The sequence below is a fragment of the Paramisgurnus dabryanus genome, chromosome 6 (assembly GCF_030506205.2).
Source record: "Paramisgurnus dabryanus chromosome 6, PD_genome_1.1, whole genome shotgun sequence".
Taxonomy (NCBI): domain Eukaryota; kingdom Metazoa; phylum Chordata; class Actinopteri; order Cypriniformes; family Cobitidae; genus Paramisgurnus; species Paramisgurnus dabryanus.
The window spans coordinates 27,763,255-27,782,499 of NC_133342.1; the positions used below are offsets into that span (position 1 = coordinate 27,763,255).

At 38.1% G+C, this 19,245-nt stretch overlaps 1 protein-coding gene across 6 annotated transcripts in view; it reads left to right on the forward strand.

Moving 5' to 3' along the window:
- Window positions 1-19,245, forward strand: part of dlgap1a (discs, large (Drosophila) homolog-associated protein 1a) — a 126,459-nt gene that overhangs the window by 77,516 nt on the left and 29,698 nt on the right. For 5 of the 6 annotated variants that reach the window (XM_065276418.1, XM_065276420.1, XM_065276421.1 and 2 more), the window contains 3 exons: window positions 3,017-3,228; window positions 9,457-9,634; window positions 11,279-11,516. In XM_065276418.1, coding sequence (XP_065132490.1) covers window positions 3,017-3,228; window positions 9,457-9,634; window positions 11,279-11,516 — 628 coding nt within the window. The remainder of the gene's footprint in view (window positions 1-3,016; window positions 3,229-9,456; window positions 9,635-11,278; window positions 11,517-19,245) is intronic. The other variant, XM_065276422.1, reaches the window with a different exon arrangement.

Consider the following 19,245-nt stretch of genomic DNA (forward strand, 5'->3'; position numbering starts at 1 on the left):
AAAATATTTGAAAAACAATCCCCCTCTGATATTTTCAGAATTTGCACATTGTATACAAATGTAAATATAAATAGGTGAATTAATAAGAAAATATAGCTATGATAATGTTAACATGCATAATGTTCAGTAAAGCAGCAGGGTACCAAAGACGTCACTTCCGCCATGCCAGCTGCCATATTTGTGTCCGTCTTGGCAGAGAACACAGCAAATCTAATGTGCTAAATGATCTCATATTAGTTTAATTGAGGGCTTACCTCTTAGTCCCTCCAGTTGTCTACGATCGCGGAAGAGCACAAAAACAACTCTCATGAAAATAAATTAAATATAATATCTGATATTATATATAGAATAGACAACTTGGTAAATATTTTTGGCTTTAATTTACTAATGCGATTAAACAATTCCTCTCATAGCATGCGGTATCCTGTTACCATAACAGCCCTGCACTGCACACCACAGTTAACAGTGAATCACATCTTCTGAGTATGCATAAAACCATTATATATGCATTTCATTATATATTATATATCTAAAGTTTAATGGTAAGTTATAATGCATTATTTTCATGATGACGTGAACAGTCTTAGTGAAATCTGCTTGGCGTACCTGCCTCATGTGCAAGGATCTGGTGAAGGAATATCATAATGTATTTCAATTTATTGTTGTGTAGGCCTTATAATAAGTTGCTAGGACACAAAAGAAAGTCTGCTTCCATAACATCTCAGCGGGAACAAACGTGCACGTGCTGTCTGTCATATGTGATCATATTAAGTCAAAATGTCCTTTGGCGAAAATTTATATAAAATAAGGTCATCTTTAAAGTGAACAGTTTAGGAAAAAAGTGTTTTAGGACATATGAATCCATGCACTATTGTAGACTTTTAAAGTGACAGCTGTAAGTTATATATTTATCAAAAAAATATCTGCAACTTGATGTTATATTTATTTATTCGTTTTTCAATTGTTTCTCTGTTCTTATATTATTCAATTCAATTTTATTTATTTATAATAGAAGCAGGGAAAAACACAGAAAAATCATAATACAGATAGCATAAGCAGGAAAATTTACTGCGGCTATAAATCAACATTATAAGAGAGCGTATTACTTATGTAACGTATAGAAGAGGGTGCTAAGTTAAGCCAATGAAGACTGACTCCCCGGGTTGAAAAACCCCCTAGAAGGAAAAAAAACCAGACTTTTTTTAGTCGGGAAGTTTTATATATAAATATACTGTATATATGTAAATGAGTAAGTAGGTTAAACGGATTCTGCCGGTGGTCGTTGGTCAGGCATCAGCTGGATATCACATTGTAGGATGGCTAGTAAATCAGGAATGTTCCGACCTTCACATTAACTGGAACTGGGTCTGTTTGTCTCATTGTCCTCGGATCGAGGATGAGACAAGGAGAGAGAAACAAAATCCTATTAGCGTAGGGGCTGTTCAAATGTAATGCAAGTGTCACATAGTGATGTGGTTTAAGGCAGCTCGGTTCCAGACAGGCTAACTATTGCGGCATAAGTATATTACCCATAGTTGAGGATTTAGCAAATTTGTGGTTCCAGGGCGAATCTATGGGGCTCCCATCTGATCTTTAAAACAGTAACAGAAACTCGTTTGACTAAGGCCAGAAGCCCCACTGTCATCGTTGATACTAACGTACAGTTATAACGTAAGTGATAACATACATTATCACTTACTTTTTACTTGATTTTTTTAATTAATTGAGACGTTTTAACTATTAATTTAATATTAGGCATTAGGCAAGCAATTCTGTTATCCATGGTGGTAACTTCTGATTGAACGCAATCCTTTATTCCGCCGATCTAACTACTTTGGAAAAGAATAAAAATGTAGTCTGGTTTTCTTTTGATGACTGTTGTTACATCCAACAGCACAACATATACTGGGCATGTTGTAATCTTGTTGTAAATCTCCTGGGAGTGTTTTATTGATCTTCCTCTGGTAGTTGTGTCTGCTGTGTCCATAGACTAAAGCAGGGCACGCAGCTGTGACTGGACACAAAAATGGCGGCGACAAAACACAGTGACGTCACATGGTCAGTTTGGTTGTCTTTGAATGTCCAAAAGAGCGCTGAATGTGCCGGTACAATGACTTGTATAAGAAATGTACAGTACTGTACAAAAGTAATAGTCCACCATGCCAGATAAGAATTCAAGTAGATAAAGTCTTGCATGACTGAAATAACTGCCAGGAGGCACTGCAAACATGGCCGCCTAGTGGCGCGACTTTCCTAAAGCGACTCTGGTATGTGTGTCAAAATGGACCATTGACTGTACCGGTATGATGCTTCAAAAAGCAGCCTTAACTGACCCTAGAACTGTATGCATGTAACTGTATAAAATACACAGGATTATGCTGTGTCTTGTGGAAAGTTGCTCAGCAGGATTTCTGAAACTGAGTCCACCTGCAGTCCAACATAGCCAGCATTATCATCTTTACTAGGACTCCAGACAGCTTGGAAAGAAACTCTGGCGTTGGCTCGTTACTGAATACATTTCATTCGATTTTTTTGTGAATTGTTAATCAAGTCTCGGTTTATTCTTTATTTTATTATAAGAGACACGCTTTTATCTTGTAGAGGCTTAATGAGCATTTTCCAAAGGTTTTAGTACTATTAGATTGTAAGCATTTGATTTCAACCCTTTAATGTTTGATCAGAAAATCCACACCCTTTATCTCTACACTGGTCTTGCCAGGCTGAAGAACCTTTAATATGCACAGAACCTTTCTGTTGCACAAAAGGTCCAACTACTGACTTTCAGAGATTCGTATTGATGAGAGTTTTCCCAAGGAGAGCAGCACTGACAGATGCTTAACCACCCAGGGAAGAGTTGTTAGTGTAATCATGCAAGCTCACAACGGCAGCCTCATTAATTATCTCTGGCCATCAAAATGTGCCTAAATGTGTGGGTTATTGAACCGTGCACACGGGAAGCAGTTCATATGCTGACAAACCAGAGGTGAATGACACTGTGTTACCTCTGACCTCGCAGGTCCCTCAAGATGAGTGGGGGGGATTTCCGATGGGGAAGGAGGAGGATATCCCGTGCAGACGCATGCGCAGCGGCAGCTACGTGAAAGCCATGGCAGAAGACGACAGCGGAGACTCAGACGGCAGCCCTAAACCCTCACCTAAGATGCAGGCACGACGAGCCAGCTACCTCAAGGCCACCCAGCCATCACTGACGGAGATGACCACTTTAAAGTAAGAACATTAGTTACAGAAGCCCTTTTATTTCACATGCACAGAGATTCTGGAAAATGTGTCCCGGGATTTGTCAGGGGACCATTTGATTTTGGTTATTTCACATGGGCAGTGTGCAAAAGCATTCACATAAAAGATCCCATAAAGTGACATGAGGTTGTGAAGTGTTATGTATTTAATAGGGCACTTGTTAAAAAGTTTTTCCGAAGCGTTTGCTGAAGATCTCGAGAAACTATGCTTCTGCGTTATTTTTTTTTATTTGATCATAAAGTACTGCATTGCGTACTGTCCTTTAAGCTAGCAAATGATCTCAGCTTCAGTGCAGATACAGTAGTAAGGAGCTCCCTGGTCTCTGCTTTATTCTAGTTTGCAGACATTAGCAAAAATTTGAGGGATAACTACATTGTTGTGACTACGACACACCCCTTACGGCATTGTTCTTTCCTCTTCTGTTCATAGAGAGCGCATTTGAAAACTGATTATGACAATTTTACTAAACCCCCATCCCAGGATCGGCCCCAGAATCAATTCCGAAACGTGCTTCCATTCAAATAAAAGGCACTCTAAAGGCGATTTTATGGGATCAATGCTCTCTGTGAAAGGTTATAGTAATGTATGTTTGGATGTCATGTGTTATGGCCTATTTAGGCCACTTAGCAATTCATTTGACAAATGATCAACTAAAAAACATCTATATAATGTTATAAAGAAGTACTTTTATCAGTCCCTCCAAAAAAACGTGATTATGCTATCGCATGATTCAATGCATAATCAGCCAAAGTTCAAAATACATTTCTCAAATATGCCGCACTTTCGCCGCATAAATTACAGATTTCCGCGCGCAAAATATGCGGGGCTTGCATGATTTCTTAAATCCAGCACTTTCTGTGATGTAGTATGCTTGCTTATCATAGGAAGTAATAAGAAATTACTCTTTACATTAAAGCAGTAGCCTATTGAGAACAGGGTTTTAGGGGAATAACTTTTTCTCTTTTCTCTCCAACCACAGTTTTTGCAAGTTCCTGCAATTTTTGCAATTTCCTGCAATTTCATTGCATAAACTTGCATAAATGTCCCGCATATTGCATCACATTTAAAAAAAAAAACGTGCCGCAAGATCAAGGATTTTTGCCCGCAACAATCACAAAAAACTCTGCATTTTTCTGGAAGGACTGTTTTATTAAGACATTTATTAAGTAAGGGATAATGTAGAGGCAGCCGGTAGTTATCGGGAAATAAGCCCCAACAGTGTGATCAGGACCCGACGCGAACCGGCTGCCTCTACATTATCCCGCTTAATACACGGCTACTTGCCACATAAGAAAAAAACTGGACATGAATATGAATTTGAAACATTTTATTGGCATATTTGTTTTAAATTAACATTTTTATCCTTCCGCGAAACTTTGCACAGATGCATAAAATGATCGTAATACCTTATTAAGATCCTCTGCTTCATACTTGTCTGTCTCCATTTTTTCTCTTTTAGCCAGTCTTTGAGAAGTTTTAATGCCCATTTTGTATTTTTTTGTGTGTTGGCTTCGTAGCTGTCATGCTCTATTTTGTCAAGTTCAGTCTCAGTAAGCTGTCTGTGTCTTGTCGTTGTTCGTTCTTCTATCCACTGTTTAAATGTTTTGTTTTTTCCGTACATGTTCAAATTAATGTCAAATGTTGTAGTTGTCCAGTGTTTGTCACAAGATGGCGCCAAACAGTAATCTTTATTGGTGCGGAGCGATTTAAATCGTACAAGTAGTACCGGCTATGCGTTATTACTTTGGAGCGGTTATTATTTGAAAAGAACGAACCTGCAAATGTCTCAACTGACCAATCAGAATCAAGCATTCCAGAGAGCCGTGTAATAAGTGTAGTTAATCTGTGATTTATTGTTCAAGAGGCTGTGCTGTATCGTAAATAAGTAACTGCTGAAGGGCGTTGTTAGGCACGATGCAAATTTTAGAATTCTAAAACTAATTCTAGTTTTAGAATTATTATTAGAATAGAATGATTAACAAGCAAATAGAAGAGCATAGTATTGAATAATTTATTTGAACGAGATAATTTGAAGGGATAGTTCACCCAAAAAAAATCTGTTATCATGTACCTCATGTTCTTCTAAACCTAAATGAGGATATCTTGATAATTGATGATGGTATCCATATAGCAGGCAGTATCCAGTGACTTCAGTAGTAGGAAAAACAAATAATATGGCAGTCTACGGGCACCGTCAAGTGTTCAACAGAATAAAGAAACTCATACAGGTTTTGAACAGCATAATGGTGAGTAAATGATGACAGAATTTAAATTTTTGGGTGAACTATCCATTTAACTACTGAGTTATTGATTGAAGCTGATCTCAATCTCTTCAACAAGTTAAACTGATTACTGAGTGAATTGCTTGCTTATTTGTTTGATGTTATTACCTGAAACCTGATCTTGGTATATTGCCCAGGGATTTCCTTAGGAAATGATAGCTAGTTATAATCAATGAATCTATGAAAGATACACAATATGGACTTCCTACCGTGTTTATTTTAAACCATTGAAATGGGATGAACAGTTCATAAAAAAAATATTAAGTTAAATCAATAAAACCTTTGAACCCAGTGATAAGAAAAAGGAATTCAATCAACTGGTTTTGACCAGTAACAGATCCTGAAATTGATTAGAGTGATGGCAGTTTCCATTATTTACACATTGTTATTGATTTGCAATAAGATTTTTTTTCATAGCTTTTTGAGTTCCATAATATATCTTATGTGGTGTTTAAACCACAAGTGATTAGCAAACCACATTCCTCTGTCATGCTATTCAAAGCCTGGCATCTTTTTAGGGGGATTGTGTGCTTCATCCGTGTGATAACCGTCCAGCTGGCCCATCGACCACTCACGGCTCCAAATCTTCTGCCTGCCCAGTGCCCATTTCAAAGCAGGGCAATTACATACATACTGTACACATGCACCCTTTTAGCACCTGTTAAGTGTGCAGATCTGTTACCATGAATATTAAAAGAGTAATGAGTTCATTAGCTGTCTCTTTTCTGTAGCAATAAGTTGTTTTAGTACAGATATGAATTTGTCTCTTCTTTAGTTTTTTGTTTAATTCTGAATAAGACATCAATCTAATCAACTTTTTCAGTCATATGTTAGTTGCTTGTGCTCCTCGTGAAAATAAATAGAAAATTTTTTAACACTATAAGTAATGTATTTTTCGTAGTTTTCACTATTGCTCTTTTGTGTGTTCACAAAAGGTTTCGTTGTGTAAATGTAAGTCGTTACACATCCTCAGAGTCTTGTGCGACTGGTCTTCCTCAGCGTCCTGTTGACACCTGGTAATATAGATCACCAGGTTTTTGTAATAGTGCTGAGTTGCTGATCAGCCGAAGTTCAGCGCTTTCCTAACCACTAACCTGACACATGATTTGGAGCATCAAGCACAGCTTGCATAGGCAGAACGGCTATAAAAATGCACGAAGAGAAGCAACACAGATAAATTGAGGGTTTTGAGATGAGGCGGTCACACAGACGTGCATTCCTCAATGGAGATATCAGTCAGTGTCTCCACGGTAACACAGCACCATTATATCTTCCACTCCGGAGTACAGGCGTAATTTAGGATGCATAATATGCCCCGCCAAAGCAGTGGAAAAGGTGCAAGTGATTACTCTTATTAGCCCAGGGAAAAATTGCAGCACTTGTTTCATTAAACACGCTCCCATGTCAGTCACTTTAAGCTTGTAAGCAGTAAAAGCTCATCACCTAGAGTGAAAAAATGCTGATTGACTTTACAGGACCTTTACTGAAATATTCACTAGCATTAATGAACATTATGAAAGTATTATTCTGCAGTGTTCGAGCTGGCACATTGAGGCACATGTGAGTACAGCTTGTATGAGCGGGGGATGCTCAACCTTTAGGTAGTCACTGTGGGGTTGCCATAGTAACAGATTTGTGCTGTAATAAGTCTAAAGATGTTGGCTCAAATGGTCTGTAGGTGGCTGAGGTCATTAAATCAATCGTACAGTATGTACTTCTCATTATTGTTTATCTTCACATTTCTCGTACTGTATGTGTCTGGAATCTGATTTGCAATTTAAAGTGAAACTTACCTTGTGAAACATGGATTCAATTTATATATATATATATATATATATATATATCTGCTAAAGCTCATTAAATGTGGTCTGAGATTGTAACCCTGACCTCAGTGAAATGCCCAGACATAGGAGGATTCGCAGAATTGTAAATGTATAGTACTGCTCTGGCATTATGAAAGCTCATACATATGAATTTTCCTCAGTCCATCATTTTGCTGGATTTATCTGTTTATCTGTCTTACTTCAGCACATGCAAGTTTGTCAGCTTAAGCACCACCTTTCCTTGAAACTAACTAACACCCTGATTACTGTACATGCAAACTGCTTTTCTAGTTTATGGTTCATAAAAATGTATGCCTTTATAATGTGTGTATTGATAAAGCAAATAAAATTGGAAAATGAATAAATCGCATATACTTTGATGCATCTATGTGATGCATCAGCGCAGACAGTATAAGATGCCTTGGGGAGCTGTCACTGCAGCCGAAAGTATGAGCCGCAGCACTGCGTTGTGATTGGCCGACGTAATTAACAACCGCAGAGCGAGTCAATCCATCGAGTCGACAGGCGGAAACTTACTGTCTTATTCCACAGCGATGACATCATGTATATCCGATTCCACAAAGCCCCCCATGAGAGCTTCTTGTGAAGTTCAGCCAGCAGGATAGGGAAGTGTCCTGGGGGCTTTTTGGTCTGGACTGCTCAGTGTGTGTTCATTTACTGTATGAATGTGTGTGTGTGAAGGCATGCAGATAGATGCTGGTAAAGCTTGCAATGGCTATAATGCTGATGCTGCTGCAGTGAATACGAGGTGCATGTCCATCAGCAGAGCTTCAGTGCGAGCGTTGTGTATGTGCTGCACCGCATGGGCAAGTTTTAAGTGAGTTTAGCTGTTTTCTTTATAGCCTGTGTGCGGCTTTCGCTTTCTAAGAGTGTCCTGTTGAGAATTTGGGATTTCTATTTAGAGATACGCATTCATAATGTAGCTTCATGACATTAGTGTTTAAATTGCTCAGGAAACAGTAGTGTAAAGAAGCGTTTTAAAATAGAAATGTCAAGCAGATAAGGTGTTTTAAACCAAGATAGCGAAAGAGGCGTAATGCTACTGTTTGCAGCTATAACACCACACTGCTGCTACAAAGAATAGAAATTGTTTCCCTTCCATTTTTGTATTTAAAGGGACACTTTTTTTGGAAATATGCTCGTTTTCCAGCTCCCCTAGAGTTAAACATTTGATTTTTGCCGTTTTGGAATCCATTCAGCCGATCTCCGGGTCTGGCGGTACCACTTTTAGCATAGCTTAGCATAAACCATTGAATCTGATTAGACCATTAGCATCGCGCAAAAAATAACTAAAGAGTTTCGATATTTTCCTATTTAAAACTTGACTCTTCTGTAGTTACATCATGTACTAAGACCGACAGAAAATTAAAAGTTGCGATTTTCTAGGCTGATATGGCTAGGAACTTTACTCTCATTCTAGCGTAATAATCAAGGACTTTGCTGCTATAACATGGTGCAGGATGTGCAATTATATTACACAGCAACCAAAAATATTCCCCATAGTAATTTTTAATAGCAGGGGACTATTTTCAGGCGCTGCGTGATATCAGAAGAGTCAAGTTTTAAATAGGAAAAATATCAAAACTATTTGGTTATTTTTTAGCGCGATGCTAATGGTCTAATTAGATTCAATGGCTTGTGCTAAGCTATGCTAAAAGTGGTAGCGCCAGACCCGGAGATCAGCTGAATGGATTCCAAAACTGTAAAAATCAAATGTTTAACTCTAGGGGAGCTGAAAAATGAGCATATTTTCACAAAAAATTAGTGTGTCCCTTTACCTTACACAGAATATAAAATTTCCTACAATCGAATACATTTCACTTAATTCCAAATCCATGTTGAATTTCGTGTTAACATTCTGCAGGAAGTGTCCAAATAAATTAAAGTTACAGCTCGTGAACTGAAAGGAAGCCAGTTCTTAAATTACTAATTTTCCCCAACACTGTTGCCAAATTCACAAGATGTTGTACTGTATATATCGTGTCGTTTTTCTCTTCCTTGGCTCAAAGGTGTGCCTCTAAACTTACCACCTTTTGAAAATAAATATTTGCCATGTTCTCCTTTATCCACAGGATCTCCCAAGAGCACTCTCCAAAGCTGCAGATCCGGAGTCACAGCTACTTGCGGGCGGTGAGTGAAGTTTCCATCAATAGGAGCCTGGACACACTGGACCCTAAAGCTCTGCTAGCCTCTCCCGAATACCGCTCGCGCAACGAGAGCTACATGAGGGCTATGAGCACCATCAGCCAGGTTTGTGCCCCTCTACCTGCCCTAAAACACCATCTTTGGTGCCCGCTTCCAGCGGGGTGCAGGGGAGGAAGGTTAAAACCAGTCTAGATTCGCTCAAACTATCAAAAACTCATGAAACTGACCTGCGATTCATCCACTGATGAGATGAATTTGAGCCATCACCATGCAAACTGTATGTCTTACCAACTAACAATGACAGATGCCTCCATGTTATATGGAAGTGGGATGGTATTCATCAGAATAAACATAAGTACATGCCCTTGGGACAAATATAGACTTCCTAAGCATTGATTTGTCATGCTAAGTGGCACGTTTGACATCTAATATATGATAATTGGTCTCTTAACATTACCAATATACTTTGCATATACCTGTAGGCATTAAAACACTTTGTATCATCCTGAAATAAAAGTGTTGAATGGAGAGTTATCTTTAAAAAGAAAGTATGGCCTGCCTAGCTCTCATGTATAAGTTACAAGCTATAGGCCTTGTTTAAAACACATTGCCTATCCTTCCTAAAATATTCTTTTTCCATATGTGTATGTGTGTGTGCCACACTGTAAGTGTCTTATTTACCCACCTGCTGTCCTCCTCTTTATTTTCATGTTGATGCTAGCGCTGTCTCACCATCACTGCATTGTGTCCCTAAACCCCATTTCCACAAATCTTCTCTGCTGGTTGTGTTGTTCACCTTCATTTACTCTGCGCAAAGCTTTCTTTTAAGACCCACAGTGTTTCTTTATTTTGACTCTTCCTCCTCTTGCGTGCCTATTGTGTGGTTCTTACCTGCTCGTAATGACTTCTTTGCGGTCTCTGGCTTCTGTGCTTTTGATTCTGCACACCTGCTTTATATAAGGCCTTTGGTAAGTGGGCCTATTTTAGGTGAAGCTCATTGACAGATGATACCCACTAGTTTTGGGCGATATTCTCCATAGTGAGATCGTCCTATCGTTAGCATGTGAGATTGCGATACACAATATTATTGGGGGCGGGGCAATAGTTAGCAAAATTCATGACTAAAGAGGTTGTACAGAAGCTGCTTTACTTTAAAGGCAGTTGGCAATACTGTCAAGAACCAAGAACTTTCTTAAACATGATGTCATTATTCTGAGTGCATCATTGGGAACAACTCACTTACTGGTTTTAAACCCCTGCGTGCATAACAACCTCTTTAGCGCAAGGAAAGGCCCAGGCGCAAGTGCATTACTGGCTCACTTGCATGAAAAGTCTCTCGTGCAAGGAAAAGACCATAAGCTCTCTCGGAAAAGCACGCAAAGTGCGTGTTGGTGTCGCAAGTTGGACAAAAATATTGACACCCTTTTAGCGATGAAAGCTGGGTGGAAAAATCTGCATTGTTTCTCATTTTTATTTAAAAATCCACAAAAATCCAATGTTTCATTGATTGAGAGAAATCGCATCATAATTTTTTTTCTCAAATACATGTTGACCACAATTATTGCCCCCTCCCTTCACTAAATACTCTACATTTGCAAGGAGTCTATTGCTAATAGTATTGTCTATCGGCACAACCCAAATACCCACACTTTTCCCAACTCGTCACTGCCCTGTGCTGTTCTTCTGACTCTTTAATGTTTTTCTTGTCTTTTTTTCTTCTGTCCATCATATGGCTGTCCTCTGCTGCAGGTGAGTGAGGTGGAGGTTAATGGGCAGATCGAGGCCGTGTGCGAGAGCGTGTTCCGTGAAATGGAGTCGCAGGCAGTGGACGCCCTGGACCTGCCCGTGCCCGGGTGCTTCCGCATGAGGAGTCACAGTTACGTGCGTGCCATAGACCAAGGCTGTTCGCAGGATGACGAAGGACCGTTGCTACCAGCCTCACCGCCACGGACTACAACTACTGTCAGAACAATACAGAGCAGCACAGGTCAGCCTGTCAATGCACTTCCATACATACTGTACTCCCATACACATACAGTGCAAAAGTCTTTGGGGCTGTGCATACCTGGTATTATAAAGATGCATTTTGGTTGATCAGATCATAAGAAGTGGACGAGAGTGACACATTGGTATTTTAATCCGTCTCTTTTATCCACTTGTGTCCTGATTACTTTGAGGGGTTGTCTGTGGGCGAGTCCGTCTGCTTTCATTTAAATGGTGGGTTTAAATTGACGCAAACTAATATTCGAGTCTGCTGCTTGTGTTGTTAGAAAAGATGCTGCATACTGTATTGTTTTGTATATGTATATGTAAGAAGAGCTTTCTTTGATATTTCAGAGCAATTGATGAAATAAGCTTGCGCAACTGTCACACGCTCGCAAAATGAAACTAATGAAAGACGCGGAGAGCAGCTGCTTCTGTTTTATCAATGAAAGCCTAAAGATAGCGCTGTACCCTGTGTGTTCACGCTAGAAGTCAGAAATTATGTAAAACATTGTGCTTGGTACATTAGATAAATAGGCAGAGAGTAGGCGGTCTTTTGTGGCTGTTCGGACACATTCAACCGCATGAGCGTCTATACCACAAAAGCGTTCAGGTCGAATGTGTTTTCGACTACTTCTTAATGATCCGATCGACCAGAATGCACCTTAATATTAATAACAGGTGTAAACAGGCTCTTAGGCCACCACCAGTTTTGTTGTTGTAGCAATACATTTTATTTTATTAAAATACAAACATAAAATAAAGGAAATATGTAAAACAAATCTGAATAAAATTGCTTCTAGTGTGATATCTCTTATTACCAAACACATCTTGAACTTTTGAGAAAACATAAAGTTATTAGATTATAATTAAAAAATGTGGATTTCATTTTGTTTAGAATACACTTATTTTTATTTTTTTGCATACACAAATTTTTGCATTATGGTTGCCTAAGAGTTTTGCACAGTACTGTACTGCATGTGCGGTCAGTATATAATATGTAGTGCATGTATACCATGAGCAGCTTCCTCTGCTAGTATGTGAAAATACTCTTTCAATGGTTCAAGGAGGCTGGTAGTAGAAGAATCAATATTCATTTGTTTCTATTTGCTGGGTCACAACATGATGGCCCAGACAGGATGTGTTTGATTTGCTTTCTATTAGCACCATGAGGTGATAACAGCGGTAATAGGGAAACCAAATGATTGAGTGAATTTGAGTGTTTCCATTTGATGTGTAAAAGAAAGAATATGTGTGTGTGCGTGCGTGTGTGTGTGTGTGTGTGTGTGTGTGTTGCGTGCCTGCATGCAAAAGCAAAATACTTCACCAGCATCAGATAAAAGCCGGTATGTGCTATTTTCCAAGAAGTATTACCATTTTTAAAGACCAAAAACTGCTTACCTTTGTTTTTACATCATGGTGATGTGTAATAATTATCTAGCAAAACACATGAAATGATTTGTCCTTTAGAAAATCAAGCATGCTTTAACTACACTAAGCATAATTTTTATTTGTTGTAACCACAAATTTACTATGGTCTCACCATGGTATTTTAACACTGTGGTAATACAAATGAGAATGAATCTGCTAAAAACACAGTTTTACAACACTAATTAAACCATGGTTACTCATCCTTATGGTGATAACTGTAAAAATGGCTCACAATTTTACTATGCTAAATATATTACCCAGACTGTAATACAATGATGTTTTCTTCAAAATGCTCTCTCTATATATATTGTATTCAATTCAGTGATATGCACAGTAGAAGATTGTTTTTTTCAAAATATGAAAGTAGTCTATATTACAGTAGTAACTGAGTATTGATTTGGAATAAATAAAGCTAGATTTGTCGTTCATAGTATGTGGCCCTTCAACTTTTTTCACAACCTGATGTGGCCCTCAATTAAGAAACTTTTGCCCACCCCTGGTCTTGATACTGTGCAATATAACGTGACCTTTCATTACCCCTTAGGGCCAGTTTATTAATAGCGTGCCCCAGCGCAAACCATAATTTTTTCTTAAAAAATAAAATCAGAATTTACTAAAGACGCACAGAAAGGTGTGGTCTAGTTATTTTTGAGACTGACCTTATTGCATATGCATTTCTAGGAGTTTACCTTTCAGACAAAACATTTTTGGGAGGAGATTATTTAAATGATTCACGCAACGTGATTTACTAATGTTTGTTCATGTGATATTATTGGTATTTGTGCCATTATTTAACGCCGATGTCTTAAATCATTTTGCGCTTAAAATGGCTGCAATTGTTACCGATCAGAAAGACATTTTGTTTGCTGGATGAAATAAAAGAGGGGTCACTAGGAGAAGTCACACAATACCAGGTGTTTAAAACTTATTGGTAACCTTTATGTGTGTTTTTTAGTGTACTGTGGCTACGTTAGCTGGGATTTCACACCCACTGAGATGTCCATGGTGCTGAACTCAAGCGCATCAGGCATTAGCAGATCACCCACACCTTATCAGCTCTGCTTATTTGCAATCCTTAACTAATTTGCGCTGCTCTTAGTAGATTGCGTTAGTCATTATGATAATCAGCTGTTGCGTCTGTGTTATTTAATTTGAGCCTTTTTAGTAAATAACCCGCAAATATTACCACACCCATCTGCGCATCATTACAGAGTAAGTGGTTGTGCGCATTGAGTGCACCACATGGCGGTGTGCACAACATCTTACGTAAGTGCATCAAATATAGACGGTTTCATCGGATGCACGTGCGGTGACGCAATACGATTTTGGTTTGAACTTTACTTCCAGTTTCAGTTTTTTTAATGGTCTGATTAATTGCTAAACTGAACTCTTAAACAAATACCTCATCTAAAATAACAAATGTTTGGTTTCCTAGGTAATCTACGTGTTGTTTATTTTGCTTGTTGTATAAATAAAGTACGTTTAAAGTACTTTGTTGTTATTTGTTCTTAGCAGAGTTTGCTGGAAGTTACGTGTTGACCACGAAAGGCGCTTGTTTATGTTGTTACTGCTGAAATGTCTTTAAACACCTTGTATGTATGCCTCCAATCACTGGATTAAGTTTCAAGACAAGTATAAAGACAGTATAAAGAAAGCTTAAAAGTGCATTCAAGCTATACATTTTCATTTTGTGTGTTCACTTGGACCAAATACGTTTTTTCCTTGGTATCTAAAGTTGTTGTTCCAATATCTTGTCACTGAGATTTGAAAATTCAACAGCTGTTTGATTGTCTTACCTTAAGTGACCAACAGCGCTCCAGATGTTTAAACTCGGTGTGACCTGTGTATGTTTAAGTTCTGGGGTTTTCTTTCATCTGAAACCCCAGTCATCAGTTATCCACCCACCTGACATGCAAAGCTTTGTGTATAGAGTACAAGTGAACTAAATCACACTGAAGCAGACAAACCCTGGGGAAACCTGTGAATCCTAACCACTTGTACTGAAAGCTTGCCCTTAATGTGAGTTTAAGAATTTGACAAGAATTTTGTTTAAAAAAAGCCAAAGTATGTAGTACTTTTCAGTAAAAATATTGAATAAGAAATGATCCACATCACTGCACAATGAATTTTAATAAGTCATGCAGCTCGAAGAATAGTTTCATCAAAAGTTGCATTTTACAGCATGGTGCTCTCTCTCTCTCTCTCTCTCTCTCTCTCTCTCTCTCTCTCTCTCTCTCGAGACTAGTAATGGAGATTTGAGTGCTGTGTTCTGCATTCATTTTCCTGCTTTTCTCTGAATGCCTGAGGCTGGTCAGACAGAGAGATAACATATGGACACCAGCTTTGGTGCATCTATGGAGATGTACAGCTGTCTGAGGAGAAATTAGAAAAGAAAATCTATCAAACTTTTGCGAATTAATATATGATGACCCTCTGGGTCTCAAGGCAGATCATCGGATTGTGTTTACGTGACCTGGTGGGACTGTTTATCAGATGAAAATACAGGCCTTTGACCCGTTTCTTTGTCAATTTCACAGTGCTTCTATTAGATTTGATCAAAAACAGCTTTGGCAGGACTTAGACTGTAAAAATGTAATAAAGATAAAATAACATTTTGACTGAATGGCAATTTGGGAAACAATCATGGGAAATCATGAGATAGCGATGAATAAGCAATTTACTTAATTTTTCAACTCTTTGTAGATATTGTAAAGGGATGATACACACTTCTATGACGCATACTGCAGAATCCAGATGCTGAAACGATGTATGATGTAGCTCATTAGGGACAGTGTGTTCCCTTACACTGAAGATGATAAAGAAATGGGCTACACCTGCCTGCTGGATGCAGATAAGGAATGGAAGGGTTCTGGATTTGATAGCTGCCATTTTCCGTTCTTGTTTAAACTTCACATCAACAATTTCAAAAGAGAGCAGCAGTCTAATGTGAAGGCTTGGCTGGTGTCGCTCTGGCACATGACCTCCTCTCTCATACCATTGATACAAGAATATGAATTGGTGTGCAGTTGGGATAGATGTTTGTCAGGGTCAGATCCACTGTTGTTTGTGCAACACTCCTACAGTAAGTGCTAATGTGAGAGTCGTCGCAGTGATGGTTCTGCATGAAAGATAAAGCCTAATTTGGCATTGTCCCATCCAGATGTCCTCACCATAGAGACTCGGCTAGACGAATTATGGGATGGCTAATGAGGTAGCTGTCGAGACTGACATTGAGAGGGCACCTAACTTCTCTACATCCACTTCAAAACACCACTGTGTGTTCAGACTAACATAGCTGCACCATCTGCCTGGTACACAGCATGTTCTTATCACATACCGCAATGTTTCTGCTGCCTTTAGGGTTGTGCATGATGTCTTTGATGTGGAGTGCAGTAAAGAGTTTAGATTTTTCGCTTTTTTGTTCCCGTTCTACAGAGGCAGTTTTTACATTTATTTTATCATAATAATTTGCAGTTCTTGATGAACTATTAATGGCAAGACACATGCTGTAGCTCAGTTGGTAGTGCATAGCATTTGTAGCACAAGGGTTGTGGGTTTGATCCCCAGGGAACACACATATTGATAAAATATATACTTTGTAATACACTGTAAGTCACTTTGGATTAAAGTGTCTGCCAAATGCGTAAATGTAAATAATTTCTCATAGCACGCAGTATCTCATCTTTACCACATGGGGCAGGCATGAGTTAGAAAACATTATGGGCCCTATCATACACCCGGTGCAATGGAGCGCAAAGTGTAACGCAGGTGTTTTTTGCTAGTTTAAGTCCAGCGCAGTTGTAATTTTCACATTCAGCGCCATGCTGTTTAAATAGCAAATACATTTTTGTGCCCATGGGCATTCTGGTCTTAAAAGGAGGTGTGTTCAGGCGCATTGTTGGCGTGTTGCTATTTTGAGGCAACTAAAATAGACTATGCCATTGACCAGCTAAAACCTGCTTTAAAGTCATAACGTAATATTGTTTTTTGATATTTCAAGACCGTGTATAAATGGGACGACAACGCACGTTTGCTTATCACACACATGAAAAATTGAAGGATTAAAATGTAAAAGATTATTATTGAGTCTCTTGGACATAAATGAGGACCGATTACGATATGTACCTTTGGAACCTTTTTAACCCTTGTTGGTTGTTCAAATTCACTACCCTTTCGGGTGTATAAAAATGGCCACTAAATTAAATGGCTGTAAAAAAGGTTAAAAAAGATCCAGTCAACAATCACTTTATATATTGAATATCAGTTATTTTGTGTGGTTTTTTTTCATCAAATCAGTGACACAACTTATGAACTTGGCAATTAAAGAGTTAAAATCTTGAAATTTTTGTAAGCATTTGATCAGTACTAAGCGTGATTAACAGATTAAAAATATTAATCTGATACATTTTTATAGCTATTTAATTTAGTGGCTTTTTTGTACACGAAAGGGTAGTAAAGTTGACCACGGTATATCGTTGAGTTTTTGAAAAATGTCAAAGCATTTTTTTCAAAATATGTGTCATTATAAGATTTGTTCTCAAAAATCATTTAATTTGCTGAAACACAGATAAAGTTGTGGTCAAATTAAGACATAAACAAAACAAAAATGGCCAAAAATGGCCTCAACAACCCATAAGGGTTAAGTAATGCTTTTCAAAACACTCACAGCGCTGTCCGAGTGCTGAAACGCTCTCCACACGTTTGTAAATTCTTTATCTCCTGTTTGTTACAAATGTGAACAAAGTAAAACTAAATAGAATCACAAGAATGGCCAGGAAAATTATAGGTTTTAAACAAAAGTCAATGGCTGAACTGTATTAAATTGCTGTGCAGAGGAAAGCTCTAGCTATAACGAGAGAAATTACACATCCCTTGAATCATGTATTTGAACTATTGCCATCTCGCCGTCGTTATAGAATCCCAAAAGCATCTAGAGCAATATACAAACAAACCTTTGTTCCAACTGCAATAGGTTTTTTTGAACAAGGGGTATAAAATGTGAAATCTGTTTTTAATTATTTTGTGAATTGATTATTCTATTTTATGTACCATTGTTTTTATGTGTTTGTGAATTATATGTTAATTGTATGATGAGGCCAAAGACCAATTCCAGTCGAAGCTCGACAATAAAGAACAAACAAACAAACAAAGTATTTTTTAGAGTACAAACCTTTTCTTGCATATTTGTAAATTATTTTTTAAGATTACATGCATGTAGGGTATATAAAGGTACAGCAATTAAAAGCCTGCTTATTTAACTTATATGACTGAAAATAAACGACTTTTAAAAAGGACCAACGATTTAATCACATAGAAATAACAATTTCAATACAACACAATTTTTTAACATCAATTTTAAACTGGTGGTCTTCTTCCGCTTAGTTTTACACTTTACAAATTCCGCAATCTAAATAGGGAATCTGCATGGTGCGTGCGCAACTGGCTTTTAAAGGGGATGGGAGATGTGACTCTAATTGGTTTATTGCACGTTATGCCCAAAACACACCCATTACTCATTACGAGAATAGGAACAACCCTTTTAGACTGTGGGCTAGGCGCACAAACCATTTTTACCATCATTAAATGAGCAAACATAGATTCCGACACGCCGTGTTATACTGTGCGCCGTGCGCTTTAGACCATTAGATTGTTAAATAGGACCCTATGTGTCTTTAATGAGGCTGAGATTATCTTTTAGTACATGGAAAGGTGCGCTGTGATTTGTTGAGCAGATTTATTGCATTCTGCAGAGAAGGAAGAGTGGTGTTTATCACATTTTGGGAAAAAGAGAGAAAAAATGACAGAATAACACGGCGGATATTGGATTTTGCGTAAAAGTAAGAATTTACTTTTTAATACTGACCTAATCCAATATTGATTTTGCTGGTAACAATTAGTTTTTAAATGGCATTTATAGTGGGCGTAACCGCAGTCACTTTCATCGAAGTGTGCATACCCATAGTTTTTGACGCCTACATGAATTCGCCAGGTAAGCTAAACTGCTGTCGAATCACAACACACTAAATCAGCTACACAATCAGAACTCGTTATGTATTTCTGAAGGAGGGACTTCATAGAACAAGGAAGACATCAGCCCATTTTTAGGAAAGTGAAAACAGCGCTATAGAGATAAATTGTGTTGTAAATTGTAAATTACACACGAAACATGAACATGTTATGCAGTTTTGCGCACTGTAAACACAATCAAAGCTTTGAAAACGCAAGAAAAAGCACTGTTGCAGATGAATAAATGGAGAGCGTTGAATTCCTCTGTCAGATGTAAGCACAGATTAGGACTGTGT